Source organism: Hemibagrus wyckioides, linkage group LG07 (assembly GCF_019097595.1).
Source record: "Hemibagrus wyckioides isolate EC202008001 linkage group LG07, SWU_Hwy_1.0, whole genome shotgun sequence".
Taxonomy (NCBI): Eukaryota; Metazoa; Chordata; class Actinopteri; order Siluriformes; family Bagridae; genus Hemibagrus; species Hemibagrus wyckioides.
Genome location: NC_080716.1, coordinates 10,734,934 through 10,749,123, shown reverse-complemented (window position 1 = coordinate 10,749,123; position 14,190 = coordinate 10,734,934). Strand labels below are relative to the sequence as shown.

Genomic DNA, 14,190 nt, shown 5'->3' with positions numbered 1-14,190 from the left:
CTTAGTGTCACAATAGCCACAATACTTTAACAGTGCGTAATAAACTCACAGTATATCTACACATAAGAAAGAAAGGCTGATGATGTACTCTCAATGTTGTTTACAGACTTCTAAATCTGTATTGATTAACTGCATAAAATATATTACAGGTTTTTTTTTTTAAAAAACGAAACTGTACATTAGACATTTTGTGGTTTGTGTGTGTATAAAATATCATAAAAAAACAAAGGGAAAAAAATTCACTATTTTGCCAATATTCATTTTTTCAGAATATTTACCTCTTAGTTTTTTCATTTAAACAATTACAAGCAAATTATACGTCCTAAATTTTTTTTACTTCATATATTTCTTAAAGGCAGTTACAAGGCCTCCTTCTGTATGATTTGGCCAGTTCTTTGGCCAGATTTACAATTTAAGTGAATTTGCGCTTATATGGCTTTTTCAGTGTACATTGGATAGAAAGCAGTTTATATTTTAAACAAAACTTTTATGAATTTATTTAAAACACTAATAATAAAACCCTGTGTTCAGACTATTTGAATAGAGCTTACCAGAATTTTAATAACCTAAGAAGTGCCGATATTTAACTAAATACAAGTCTGCTAATGACAAATTGACTTTATAGGATATGAACCCGTGTAGTGTAAAGCGTGCTCCGTTTATATCGTTTGAATATTAAGTTATTGAAATGGAAAGGATTTTAAAAACTGAGCATCCCAAAGATGGCACTAAGCAAAATCTGTTCTTTCTAATCCATTCGCTCATTCCTTTGTATTTTCAAGGTCTAAACAGTGTGAATGGTGTTGATGTGTTTAATAAACTTGCTTTCCCTACAGGTGTGTATGCGTATTAAACAGTATAAAGATGAACTTCTGGCCACATGTCTGACTTTTGTGCTGTCGCTGCATCCTGACATGGTGGCTTTGGACATCAAAGCGTACATCCCTGCACTCCAGGTTAGAACAAAATAATTCTTGCATTTCTGCATTCAAATAATATCATCAAAAACGAACCACTTGGAAAAGATCAGTGTTTGTGTGCATGTTGTTTGTGTGTATTAGGCTGCTCTGCGGCTGGGTTTAAGCCACGCCCCTCTGGCCACCGCAGCACTGGACGCTCTGGAATCATGGTCCTCCTACATCCCTTCCTCTGTCATCCAGCCCCACTATGGGGACATACTACCCCACCTAGACGGCTACCTAAAAACAAGCACCATCAATGGTAAGAACACTTCCACTTCGTCATCATGTGTAGATATTAATTCCAGCACAAACACCATGTCTTCCGATTACCTGTTTATAACTGTTTACATTCCCATTTTAAAGTGTTTTTATTTAAATATATCAATAATACCCAAAGTCTTGAATTCTCTCCTGTATCAGATAAGGATGAGAGCAGCATGAACGTTACGTTTGTGTCCTCGGGCACTGCGAAAGGATACGGCAGGGTTATGATGAGGCTGCTGAAGAAGTCCAAACACCTGCCTATGGTAACCCTGCATTCATGAAGCTCACTGTGTTTGTCTCAGCGGTCATCTAATGAATCACAGACATTTTCATACAGCACATTAAGTTTCAGTTTTAGTTTTTAGTCAAATGGACTATTTAAAAATATTAAAGTGAAAGTGTGTAATTACAATGTAATAAGTAGTGAATGGTGAAGAATAGCATTTAAATACAAGAATGCTTGACTATATCCTACACTCACAGTTAATTCTGGATTACCTGAACATTTCCTTATCCTTTTACAAATTATATAAACCAAGACACATTTTTATATAAATCTAAGATAAAGCATAACAGATTTTCTTTTGTATCGTCGAGTGCTCGTTTTGGAGATCTGTGATTTGATTACACTTCCAGGTTTCGCCAGAATTATGTGTAGGCTTATGAAATTGGAATTGACTGTCATATTTACTAAATAATGATTTGACAGGAAATGCAGGAGGGCATGCACGGAAGTTTCGTTACAACTTGTCGTAGCACTAATACAATTGTAAATGCATTTTATTAAAACTTTAAAATATTAACCTTTAAAGTTGATTTTAGTACAATTAGTACAATTAACTTAGTACAATTAACTTATTTAACATTAACTCGATAACTACTCTATTCACTACTTCACTACTTGGTTCATTATAGCTACATAGTTACCGTCTCTGTAATAAGGTGGTGTAAGACATACAATATATTCATCTTGGATTAAATATATTGTTGAGCAAATTGTAAGTTTGTGGCCCAAGAAGGCCGGCCTGCTGGTTAACTTGTGGTCTGTCAGGGAGACGATTCTCCCATCGCTGCAGTACGACGGAGAGTGGTGCGTCTTTTAGGCCATCTTGGAGGACAACTGAACAGAAGTTTGGTTACAGGTGAGCTGCTTTCCAAAAGGTGTTCTTTAATGTTTCCTAAACATGAATTCAGCATTTCAACATCTTTGAAGCTTGTTTTAGGAATGCAAATATTGCATGTTGTCTTTTTCCCAGCCATTTCTGCAGAGGACATGATGAGACGGTTCGTAGCATGGGACAGTGAGAAAAGGCTGAGCTTCGCCGTACCATTCAAGGACATCAAGCCTGTCATCTACCTGGACCCTTTCCTGCCGAGAATCACTGAGCTTGCTCTCTCCTCTAGTGACAGACAAACTAAAGTATGTCTATATCACCATTTCATCAACGTTACAATTGTCAGTATGTAATTATGCATATAATTATACAGACATATAGTTTGCAGGGGAATTCAAGGAAAGTTTGTCAGGATGAGAAACTATAGCTGAAAGGTGACAGTAGTTTAAATTTGACAACTGTAGAATAAAAGCATTCTTCTCTGTCTGTTCATCTTTAAACATTTGCTTTAATGGGTATTTTAAACAACCCAAAAGAATCTAAAATCTATGAATGACTGTGATAACACAATTGTTTTTGTCTAGTCACTGAATTATAGCTACGTTTTTAAAAATTGTATAATTTTACAGTTTTATACGGAATTATTAAGACTGATGGAGGTCACTCTCTCCTCTCTGGGTCTAGGTGGCAGCGTGTGAGCTTCTTCACAGTCTGGTGGTGTATATGGTGGGAAGAGGAGCTCAGATGGCAGAGGGAGAGAAGTCATCTCCACCCATGTACAATCTTCACAAACGGGTCTTCCCCGTGCTGCTACGCCTGGCCTGCGATGTAGATCAGGTCTGTGTGATGAGCACTTGGCAAAAAATAAATAGACATCAGTTTTATAGTATGGTAATATGTTATTTTTTGATCTATTAAGTATTATATCAGGGGACACAGTGGCTTAGTGGTTTGCACATTTACCTCACACTTGGAGTTGGGGGTTTAATGATCTCCTCTTCCCTGTGTGTGTGTGTGTGTGTGTAGTTTGCATCTTCTCTCCATGCTTTGGGTTTTTTTTCTGGGTACTCTAGCTTCCTCTCCAGGCCAAAGACATGCGTTGTAGGCTGATTGATCTCTCTGAATTGTCCATGTGTGCGATTGTGCCCTGAGATGGGTTGATACTCAGTCTAAGGTGTCGTCTGGGATAGACTCCAGGTACCCAGTGACGCTGTGAATGAATGATGGAGTATTCCATCACCCAGTGAAAAGTGGATGAATGGATGGAGTTTTCTGTCTCATGTTTGTTCATGCTCACTTTTCTCAGGTGACAAGGCAGCTGTTTGAGCCATTGGTGATGCAGCTGATCCACTGGTTTACCAACAACAAAAAGTTTGAGAGTCAGGACACAGTAGCAGTGCTGGAAGCCATTCTGGTAAATATCACTGTTGTCTGAACTTGACCTGGTGAAAAAGATTAAAAAACTGAAATCCTGGATATGGTGACGATGTTTACTTAGCATTTTTGCAAGGATTCACAAGTGCCAGCGCTTTACAGCAACCAAAGTTGTAACATTGCAGTTTCGCCATAACATGACAGCATTTTTTTTATGACTGCAGTAATAATTTTTTTATTAAGTTTACAGGAGATGACTTTACTATATATACTGCTATACTGTAATTAGAGAAGATTGGATTTTTTCCATAGCATTAAATGCAAGTGTAAATGAATGAAAATTGTATTGTGTGGCTGTAAAAAGAATAGAAAAATGTAATGGCAAATTGCTGTAGTAGGAGAGAAATGAAACGCATCCGTACAAGCTTTTATTGAAATTTTGTTTATTATTTTAAAAACCCAGCATGTTTTATTTCTTATGCTAATGTGTTCTTGGGTTAATACACAATTTAGTTAATTCTCTGACTCACAGACTGGAAAGGTCTAAAAGTTCCATTACACAATTAGAAAAATGAGAGCATTCATGTATTTTGATCAATTACTTATTTGATTTATTTCCCAAAAATATTTCACCTTGACTGTTTTGAAATCCAGGATGGCGTGGTGGACCAACTGGACAGCACCTTGAGGGACTTCAGTGGCAGCTGCATTCAGGAGTTTGTGAAATGGTCGATCAAGCAGACCACCCCCGAGCAGCAGAAAAAGAGCCCAACCAACATCAAGTCCTTGTTCAAGCGCATCTATAGTCTTGCCCTGCACCCCAATGTTTTCAAGAGACTGGGAGCTGCACTGGCATTTAACAACATCTACAGACACTTTAGGTGTGCAGATGCTTCAATACTGAGACATTTCTATTTACATTAAAAAAAATTTAAAAACAGGTCATCAGTGAGCTAGTCCTTACTTTTACACGCTCCTGGCTCCCATCATTAGTATCAGATGCCATGTACAGGAAACACTGGCTGAGGGATTTTATCATTATAGTGAATCAAAAGCATATAACTTTGTGTCTAAGATTTTTGTATATTTTTGTCTTTTTTCCCTTTCAGAGAGGAAAACTCTCTTGTGCAGCAGTTTGTATTTGAGGTGCTGGTGGTGTTTGTGGAGAGCTTGGCTTTAGCACACTCAGATGAAAAATCACTGGGTAAGAGACCATCTGTTGCGTCTTTTTACATTTAGCATAATTGATCCGATTTTGTGTCATGTTTGGCGCTTCGGTCTGATCCTTACAGGAACTGTACAGCAGTGCTGCAGTGCTTTGGACCATCTCAAAAGGATAATCAAACAGAAGGCAGACTCGCTTAATCAGAACACCAAGAGACGCATCCCTAGGTAGGAGTATGTCTGATGTATTTTATTAATTAGCAGCTGATTTTGTTTTCTTATGTTTAATAAATGGTTCTTGATCAGTTGAACCTGTAATCCAGCTGTGTGGGAAGTGACAACGTTTATTTACGGTCCACAGGGGTTTCCCTCCAGACCAGTCTCTGAGTCTCAGCGACATGGTCACATGGCTGCTGACCCAATGTGGACGTCCACAGACTGAATGTCGTCACAAGTGCCTTGAACTCTTCTACGAGTTTGTCCCACTACTGCCAGGTAGCTGAAAGTCTCACACACTGATGATGATGATGTGATGAGAATTTTATACTTATTCTGATATGTCTATATAAAAGCAGGATTATAACTTTATTGTATTGTTAGGAATTGTAAGGGATTTCAGACTCTTTCTAATTTATATCCCTTCATGCTCAGGTAAGATGAATCCTGCACAGTGGCTGGACAAGCAGGTTAAAAACGAGGGTCAGAGGTTTTTAATCACACGTCTGGAAGGAGGAGGCTTGCTATACCAACCCACTTTGAGAGAAGTTGAAGCCTCTTTCAGTGTCCGCGCCACCCTGCAGTGGATGGATCTTCTACTGGCTGTTCTTGACTGCTACAACACCTTCACCAGCCTCCGCCTCTTGCAGCCCCAAAGAATTCTGGGTAGGTCCAGGTAGCTAAACTTGGGCCAGTGTCTGAGAAGCACGTTATAGTTCCACACAATGTTTGAGTAGTTCAGAAACTTGCAGAATGAACAAACCAGTGCTGTTGAATTCTCAGTCCGTTAGGTCAGAAGGTGTTGATTTTCTTTTTGATAACAGCAGCTCTGAGTGCTCTGTAGTGATGGCTCCAAGGCAATTCAATATAGGTCATTATCATATGTTTTTGTTTCTTTAGCCAAATCACAGGGACTTGCATGGCAGACACTGTTAATTCTCTTCTAATGATTTCAGGTTATTAACTAAGTCACTATAAATAAATTAAAGAATAATGTCCTTACAAATTTGGCACAATGTGTCATTAGTCACATGAAAGGAAGTGAGTGAACTGTGGGTTATGTATATATGTTATATATGATCAGTATATGATGTTAAACCCTTATCAAATGCTTCACTATATATGCTTGTTTTTACCTCTTTTTACCAGATTCTGGTGAGGACTCCCGCTTCCTACCAGCCCTCCGTTTCTTCCTGGCAGAACTGGCATTGCATGACCTCAAGGCTGCCAGGGCCTGTTTCAGAGTGGCTGACTCGACTTGGTCACACTTTAGTCCTCGTGAGCAAGAGCTGTACAACTACAGCAAGTGCACCATCATAGTGCGCCTGATGGAGTTTTCCACCATGGTGCTGCTCAAATGCCAGAAGGATGTTTGGATGGTGCGATCTTTAAAAAATTTTTTTAACAATGATGCATTTGACTGGTCTAAACAGGGACACAAAAAGAAATTGCCTTGCACTGACTGAAAATTTCATTCCAGGTGCTGGAACAGGACTTATTCAATGCCACCTTCTTCACATTGGTCAGCATGACGGTATGTGAACCCTCTTCTATTGGCTTCAACATGGCCGATTTGGAGGTGATGAATCGGTTGCCGGAGGTGTGTGTACCGCTGCTGAAGGCTGTGGCTGGAACACCCTACAGGACTGAGCTGGAGAATGCCATTAGGAAGAAGATAACTGCCCAGTGGTCCGATACTACTTGCTATTCTTACTACTATTACTACTACCAGTACTACTAATAATAAAAATAGTAATAATAATAATTAAGTTTAAAAGTCCAGTATAAATTCTGCTTCATGTCTTTTAATGTTTGCCTGAACAGTGTGGAGGAGTTGTGTGCAGTAGATCTGTATGATCCAGACACTCGTGACAGTCATGCCACGCTGGAACTCTTACTCTCAGCCTCTAAACAGCTTCACCAGAGTGGGATTCTGAGCTCTGTCCTACACAACCAGGTAGCTTGCACTTTGATTTAAGATCACTTTATATTTTACATTGTGTTCTCTATATTTTTACACTTAGTATGTTTTTGTCCAGGATCTGGCTGACAGTAGCTCTTTAGGGTCCAGACTTCTCATGGCAGTTTACAAAGGCATTGCACCTGGTGAGAACAGGAAGTCCCTCCCCTCCATGGATGTCAGTAGCAGGAAGCTAGCTAACGGTCTTGTGCAGCTGGCTTTCTCATTGGGTGATCAAGTATGCATGTTTCTGTGTTACTACAGCAGAATTTCTGCTTTTATGTCACTCATGAAAGCTATGCAGATCACTTGCAATAATGAAATAACCCTGCTTGTTCTTTTATTACACAGACCGAGCAGCTGGTAGGTCTGCTGCTCAACTCAATCACACTGTCAGTGCCTCTGTCTGGCAGCTTGAATCCTCACTTCCTCAGCTTCTCCCATGGAGAATATTTCTACAGCCTTTTCCAAAACACCACCAATGCAGAACTTTTGCAGCAACTGGACCACTCAGTGCCTCTGTTGCTTAATGCAGCAACACAGAGTCCTAACATGGTAAGATTTCCTGAACTGAGGGAATTCAGTGTTGGCTCTCCCCTGAGTAAAATCAGACCTTACTTGTTTCCTTGTTCCATATAACCTGATATCTGTGTCCTAAATGGCTAAGATCACTGGAAAATGTAAATATGAATGTTTTTAGTTTAGCAGCTCATTTGCATGTGGTAGGTAAAGTATTAGAGATACTAAACTAGAATGACGGTTTTAAACTCCAATATTAATTGACAGCCTTGAAAGTTCTGCCCCTTTTTCATCTCATCTAAATTTTGGCCATAGCTTTAGTCCTAGCTTGCTATTTTTTGCAACAGAGTATGTTTTGTGTCATTTTCAGCCTTTCAGTGTATGTTTGTTTGCAAAAGACATTAGATATTGTAAATGTACAAATGCCTGTTGTTTCACAGGTCAGTGTCCTCCTCAATGGCATGTTGGATCACAGTTTCCGTGAGCGTTCCATCAGAAAGACTCAAGGCTCACGATTAGCAGAGCAAGTACTGAAGCAGTGGGACATGCTGAAACCCTGGTGGACAGGCCCTTCCTCCTCACCCGAGAGCAAAACCTCAACTCTTACACTGCTTTCCAAAGTTCTCCAGGTATCAGAAACGCATCAGTGGGCCTGATACTGCTTTTAGACACCATTGCATGCTGGCACATTTATTTAGTCATGCTAATAGTTCTGCTTTGGATTCATTTTTGTTTATTGTCCACAGATTGATTCTTCAGTAAGCACGAATACTGGTCACTCAGCCTTTACTGCTGTATTTACTACCTTTACCACCCTCATCACAGATACGGCTCTGCCCTTAAATCTGAAGGTACAGAGCTCTTTTTTAACGGAATTCCACACTCAGCACGGTGATGTAATGGTCATGTGACTTATTTTTCCAAGTAAAGTTATATATAATAAATAATTGTAGTAATAATTATAGATAGTTTTTTTAATTTAAGTGTTTGGTGGTTTATTTAAACTTTAATATTGACAATACCTTTTGTTAAATGTCCTTTTTGGAACCCCACAGAGTCAGGCACTGATCATGCTGCCCTTCTTCACTACACTACCCAGTGGTCCTCTGGAAGAGCTGCAGAGGGCTCTGGAGGCTTTAGTGGCTGCTCATTTCCCCATGCAGTCAGATGAGTTCCCTCGTGGTTCTCTCCAGTGCAACAACTACATGGACTGCATTCGTAAGGTGAAAGCATGTAAACATAGTAATGTGCCATAGTAATGATTCTTCATTCCCTGAATCCACAATTTGGGACTGATGAATACTAGCTTGTCATCTTGGAGTATGCCTGTGCCATTAGGGAAGAAAAAAAATCCAATGATGGAAAAACCTGGTCATTCAATATATTCAGGCACTGACTTCAATTTTTGGGCACATAACATTGCTAAACCTAGACCTGATCAATTGTAAATAAACCCCAGATCATAACTCTGCCCGCACAGGCTTGTACAGTAGGCACTAGGAAATGCACCCATCACTCTGGAACAGGATAAATCAGACCACAGTACCCTTTTCCAGAGTACAATCCTTATTCTCCCTAGCAAATTGAAGGGTTTTTTTTCTGATTAGCCTCACAGATAAGTGGATGTCTTAAGGCTACACAACTGTTTATTCCCTGAGTTCTCTTCACAATGTGCATGTGGAAATGCTCTTATTTTCACTATTAAACATAGCCGTCAGTTCTTCTCCTGTTTTTTATGTGATTTGATTTTACTAAATGTTTAAGTGTTCTCCGATCACAATCATTCAAGAAACCATGTTTCTTCCTTTTCCTTTCCTGGTTCTAAAAGGATTCAGTGGGAGAGCTGTGTTAACAGTGGCAGATGCTGGAACCTTGACAGCCCATTAAATGTTACATGTCTTTTCTTTAAATAGCTTTTAAAATGGCTACGATATTTGCATATTCCAGTATGTATAACGATATTATGTGTGCTTTTAGTTTTTAGATGCGTTGGAGCTATCACAGAGTCCTCTCCTGTTGAAGATAATGAGTAAAGTACTTTGTCGTGATAAAAAGCACATCATGGAAGACCTCTTTCAGACCTGTTTCCAGAGAATTGCACAACAGTAAGGAGAGAAACACTTCCCTGATTTGCCCTCCCATCTCCAAATTGGGGAGAATTTGCCCATATCTACTGTGTCTGACTGTAAATCCTCTCTAACAGGTCATCTTGTGAGGGGCAAGTTCTTCTTCTCTGCACCATCTATCAGATGTTCCAGGACAAAGATGTTCCTCAAAACTCCATGCTCCTGGGCTTGCTGGACAGAGTGCTGGTTCCACTGGTCACTCACTGTAGTGCTAAAGCTCTGTCTCAGTTTTTCATCACCAACGTGGCTAACATCATGACTACTGTACAGGCACGCTTCACGAAAGTGAGTAATACCTTTAGAATTCAGAGTAAATATTTCAGAACAGTCCGTGTTTTTATTCTGCAGTATCTTCCATTTGCCTCAGTCTGTCGAGTCTGCTTTTGAGAGTCAAACCATCATGAAGATTGGCTGCTGTAAGCTGTTGGAGTTGCTTTACTCTCGTCTGCCTAAAGAGGAGGTTTACTCTAAAGATTCGGCCATCAACCAGGCCTTTTGCAGCCCGGTCAAGGCAGAGGGGAACGAGTTATCCAAGACCCTGCTCAAGTAAGCGAAGGAGTGTTTTTCAATAACTAGTAAGGTTTTTACTCCTGTTTTTCATTCGGTAATATTCCGTTGTTCATGTATTCTCTGTTAAATGAGTACTGGCAGGAAGAGAGCGAGGGATAATTGCACTAATGATACACATAGATTCGTATGTATTCATGCACCACATGCAGCTCTTGATTCTTCTTTTCCCCTTCCCTAGAACTATGATTATTCAAACTGAAACTAAACTAAATAAATTCCCATGTAGGTGCAAGTTAGTATAGCCGATCTAATCCAGCCAATGTCAGAACTGGGCAGCAGTGCTACTTGTTGCACCACCGTATTGACATAATGACTTCAAAGATATTGGAATTGCTGTTTGATTTCTAATTAAAATGTAGATTTTTTATATTTAATACCATGCAGATGTTTGTAGCTGCTTTCACCTTGTCTTTGTGTTGCAGGTCATGTTTTGAGGGTTTCACTGAGAACATGGCAGGAGAGCATGTTTTGCTGGAGTTGAGGAGGCAGTATCACTGTGCTGCTTACAACTGTGCCATCGCTGTCATCAGCTGCAGCTTCAACGAGACCAAGTTCTACCAGGGCTTCCTCTTCACTGAGAAACCGGAAAAGGTGTGCTCTGAATTGACCGCTGTGACAGAAAATGAGCTGGAATAGACAGTTTATACTTAAAGCATTGTTATGGTACAGTATTCTGACAGATTTTTTTCCCTATTTACAGAATCAGTTCATTTTTGACAACCTCATTGACACACAGAGGACGTACAATTTTCCCATAGAGATTGATGTAAGTAATTGATTATTTCACTTAGCTTTTGGCTCTTATTGTTTTGTCAGCTTTGGAATGGCTGTGATTGATGCCACGTATGGTGTAATTTGTGTTGACAGTTTCCTATTGAAAGGAAGAAGAGATATGTAATGATCAGAAAGGAAGCGGGTGGAGAAAATGGAGGTGAGATGTTGAGTTGAGGCTTAATGCTTATATCTGATTAACTGTCATTGCCTGCTCCTTAGTTTAAGCTATCTGAAACTGTTTGTGGAACAAACTCTTTTGCTTATTTGTTCTCTGTTTGGGTTTAGTTTAATTGCACATCTTATATTTCTTGTTTTTCCTCTCTCTGTCAGATGCACCAGTATACCTCTCTTCCCAGTCCTACATGGCCGACAGTAGTCTCAGTGAGGAGATGAGTCAGTTTGACTTTTCTACAGGAGTCCAGAGTTTCTCCTACAACTCCCAGAATCCCTCTGGGCATAGCAAGACTAGTAGGGCAAGGGTGGGTTAAACCTAGAGAGTCCTTTTGTGTTTTATGTCAGTGTTGGTGTGTTTGGGTAGATGAGTGTATTCACGAATGTAAGGAGTTAATATTCTATTATTAGAAGCACATGGAGGTTCTGTCTCAGGATGAGAGTGTGGAGTTGGAGATGGATGAGCTGAACCAGCACGAGTGCATGGCCACTATGACTGCCCTTTTCCGCCACATGCAGAGAAACAACATTACACCTAAAGTAGAGGACGTATGTCGAGGATATCCTGTGTTTATTCTAGCTCAATATCCAGGCATCAGCTAGAAGAGAATGCCTTAACATTTATTCCCCCTTTTCTTAAAGGGTGTGATACCGAGTGATCTTCCTCCCTGGATGAAATTTCTGCATGGGAAGCTTGGTAATCCATCCACTCCTCTGAACGTTCGACTGTTCATCTCCAAGCTCATAATCAATACTGAGGAGGTGACTGCTCTTATTCTTTTTCATACATGGGACCAAACAAACAGAACAAACAGATTTTTATTTGTTAGTACACGTCTTTAATTTTTTGTCATGCTTGATTTCTCCTATACAGGTGTTCCGTCCCTACGCTAAGCACTGGCTGGGTCCACTGCTACAACTGGTCGTTTCTGGTAACAATGGTGGAGAGGGCATCCATTTTATGGTGGTGGATATAGTGGTCACTCTCCTCTCCTGGACTAGTGTGGCCACTCCAAAGGTGTGAAAGTGCTTAAAAGAAATATATATTATATTAACAGAAATTTTCACTTGACCCAATCCTCTGGGATAATGCAAGAGCAGATGCTAAACTCACTAGTGACTGTTCTAAAAATACACACCAGCCACCTCTATACCTGCTAATTCATGCAGTTATCCAAATCAGCTGTTTGTATAATTGAATAAATGAGTTTGTCTACAGGTGTTTCTATTAAAGTGGGTGTGTACTTTAAAATATATTTGTGCAGCCTTTATAGTGATTAGAGTTTATGTTAAATAAAAATGGCTTAATGTGGCGTCTGTTTCATGTCCCTTTTTCTGCTGTTTTTCAGGGTAGCACTAGAGATGAGGTCCTGGCCAATCGTCTAATGGAGTTTCTAATGAAAAACTGTTTCAATGGCAAAAGAGCAGTATTTAGGCACAATCTGGAGATTATCCGCACCATAGTAGAATGCTGGAAACACTGTCTGCACATACCATACAAGTATGGACTAACAAATACTAAATTCTTTTCTCTTTGGCTGTAAATCTTAAAATGTCTTAAAAATCTCTGGCAAGTGCCGAGACTGATGTACCCGTCTGTTGGATACACTAATTAGCTATACAGTAGTAAACTGTGCTAAACATGCATAGTATGTGTGAGTCTCAGTCAGCTCTCTAGTGAAGTAGTCAGGGACCAGGGAGTCAAGCAGGTCTGTCTCAATTGCAAAATCTTTCCGGTGTACTGAAACTTTGAAATCCCACAGTACAACATAAAAAAACAGCAAGCATCGATGCTCACTATGTTCCATTACTGGGAATGATGTCATATTTTTGGAAAATTGTAGACGAATTCTTAGCCTTCTTTGTCTATAGTTAGTCACCGCTGTTGTGGCTCTCATATGGAACAAAGCAATGAAAGTGTTTGTCATAATGTACTTTAAAAAATATCAAATATAATGTCATAAAGTTGTTGATATAAATGGAGGTGGTTTTACAAAACAAGTGCATGGTCATGTCAGTGGAAATGTAGTCATTAGTGAGGCAGGGTTCTTACTACTGCCTGAACTTGTGGACACAATATACTGAACCACGACTAGGGAGCTACAGAGCTGATTGAGATGCACCTTGTGTCTATCTACATTGTGTTTTTTTTTTTACTTGTGTTTTTTATTTGTTCTTTTTCTTCTCTTACAGTTTGATATTTGATTACTATTCTGGAAAGGATCCTAACAGCAAAGACAACTCTGTTGGGTTGCAGCTCTTAGGCATAGTGCTAGCCAACGATCTTCCCCCTTATGACCCTGCCTGTGGCATTGAGCATGACAGGTACACACTCATGTCCTCAGCTCTTATTATTCTAAATGAAAAATATAGTAAATAAACATAAAAAATGAAGCCCATTTTAAGTTATAAAATTCATCCACTCATAGACATTTACTCACTTATTTCATCATATTACCTGCACTCTTCGTTGGGGTGAAATGTATGTATATATGAGGCATTAATCACCACTACCACCTCATAGCAATCTGATACTCCAACTGAGTTATATGTTTTTATTTGGGTTTGGTGGGGTTTACTTTTGAACATAAAGTAATTAGATGTCATTAAAATAGGAACAAACACACTGTTTATTAAACACAGAGGATCCTATTAACTCCTGCTTGAACTCCAAGAACATTTATGACTTAACTTTACTCCTGGGTTTTTAACTAATATTTCTTTCTACTGCTACAACGCACTACAATTGAAGTCTCAGTGTTTTTCAACCACTGCAATTCAACAGGTACTTCCAGAGTCTGGCCAACAACCTGTCCTTTATCAGATATAAAGAGGTCTACTCTGCTGCAGCAGAGATTATCGGGTTAATCCTGAACTACATGACTGGCAAGGAAAGTGTATGTGTAAAGTCTATTCACTGATTTCATCTTGGCAGCTATCTTTTTTTTTTTCATTCAGTGATGCAGAACTATGAA

General features: G+C 39.5%; 1 protein-coding gene across 2 annotated transcripts in view; it reads left to right on the top strand.

Moving 5' to 3' along the window:
* prkdc (protein kinase, DNA-activated, catalytic subunit) overlaps nucleotides 1-14,190 on the top strand; it is a 41,410-nt gene that overhangs the window by 8,637 nt on the left and 18,583 nt on the right. For both annotated transcript variants that reach the window (XM_058394240.1, XM_058394241.1), the window contains exons 20-52: nucleotides 837-956; nucleotides 1,062-1,221; nucleotides 1,383-1,489; nucleotides 2,278-2,368; nucleotides 2,483-2,646; nucleotides 3,026-3,178; nucleotides 3,648-3,755; nucleotides 4,370-4,596; nucleotides 4,825-4,919; nucleotides 5,008-5,107; nucleotides 5,241-5,374; nucleotides 5,531-5,761; nucleotides 6,245-6,474; nucleotides 6,576-6,784; nucleotides 6,920-7,052; nucleotides 7,135-7,293; nucleotides 7,407-7,610; nucleotides 8,015-8,203; nucleotides 8,321-8,425; nucleotides 8,630-8,797; nucleotides 9,552-9,679; nucleotides 9,778-9,985; nucleotides 10,068-10,246; nucleotides 10,693-10,861; nucleotides 10,971-11,036; nucleotides 11,138-11,201; nucleotides 11,375-11,523; nucleotides 11,627-11,764; nucleotides 11,858-11,977; nucleotides 12,090-12,233; nucleotides 12,565-12,716; nucleotides 13,409-13,540; nucleotides 14,001-14,112. In XM_058394240.1, coding sequence (XP_058250223.1) covers nucleotides 837-956; nucleotides 1,062-1,221; nucleotides 1,383-1,489; nucleotides 2,278-2,368; nucleotides 2,483-2,646; nucleotides 3,026-3,178; nucleotides 3,648-3,755; nucleotides 4,370-4,596; nucleotides 4,825-4,919; nucleotides 5,008-5,107; nucleotides 5,241-5,374; nucleotides 5,531-5,761; nucleotides 6,245-6,474; nucleotides 6,576-6,784; nucleotides 6,920-7,052; nucleotides 7,135-7,293; nucleotides 7,407-7,610; nucleotides 8,015-8,203; nucleotides 8,321-8,425; nucleotides 8,630-8,797; nucleotides 9,552-9,679; nucleotides 9,778-9,985; nucleotides 10,068-10,246; nucleotides 10,693-10,861; nucleotides 10,971-11,036; nucleotides 11,138-11,201; nucleotides 11,375-11,523; nucleotides 11,627-11,764; nucleotides 11,858-11,977; nucleotides 12,090-12,233; nucleotides 12,565-12,716; nucleotides 13,409-13,540; nucleotides 14,001-14,112 — 4,848 coding nt within the window. The remainder of the gene's footprint in view (nucleotides 1-836; nucleotides 957-1,061; nucleotides 1,222-1,382; nucleotides 1,490-2,277; nucleotides 2,369-2,482; nucleotides 2,647-3,025; nucleotides 3,179-3,647; nucleotides 3,756-4,369; nucleotides 4,597-4,824; nucleotides 4,920-5,007; nucleotides 5,108-5,240; nucleotides 5,375-5,530; nucleotides 5,762-6,244; nucleotides 6,475-6,575; nucleotides 6,785-6,919; nucleotides 7,053-7,134; nucleotides 7,294-7,406; nucleotides 7,611-8,014; nucleotides 8,204-8,320; nucleotides 8,426-8,629; nucleotides 8,798-9,551; nucleotides 9,680-9,777; nucleotides 9,986-10,067; nucleotides 10,247-10,692; nucleotides 10,862-10,970; nucleotides 11,037-11,137; nucleotides 11,202-11,374; nucleotides 11,524-11,626; nucleotides 11,765-11,857; nucleotides 11,978-12,089; nucleotides 12,234-12,564; nucleotides 12,717-13,408; nucleotides 13,541-14,000; nucleotides 14,113-14,190) is intronic.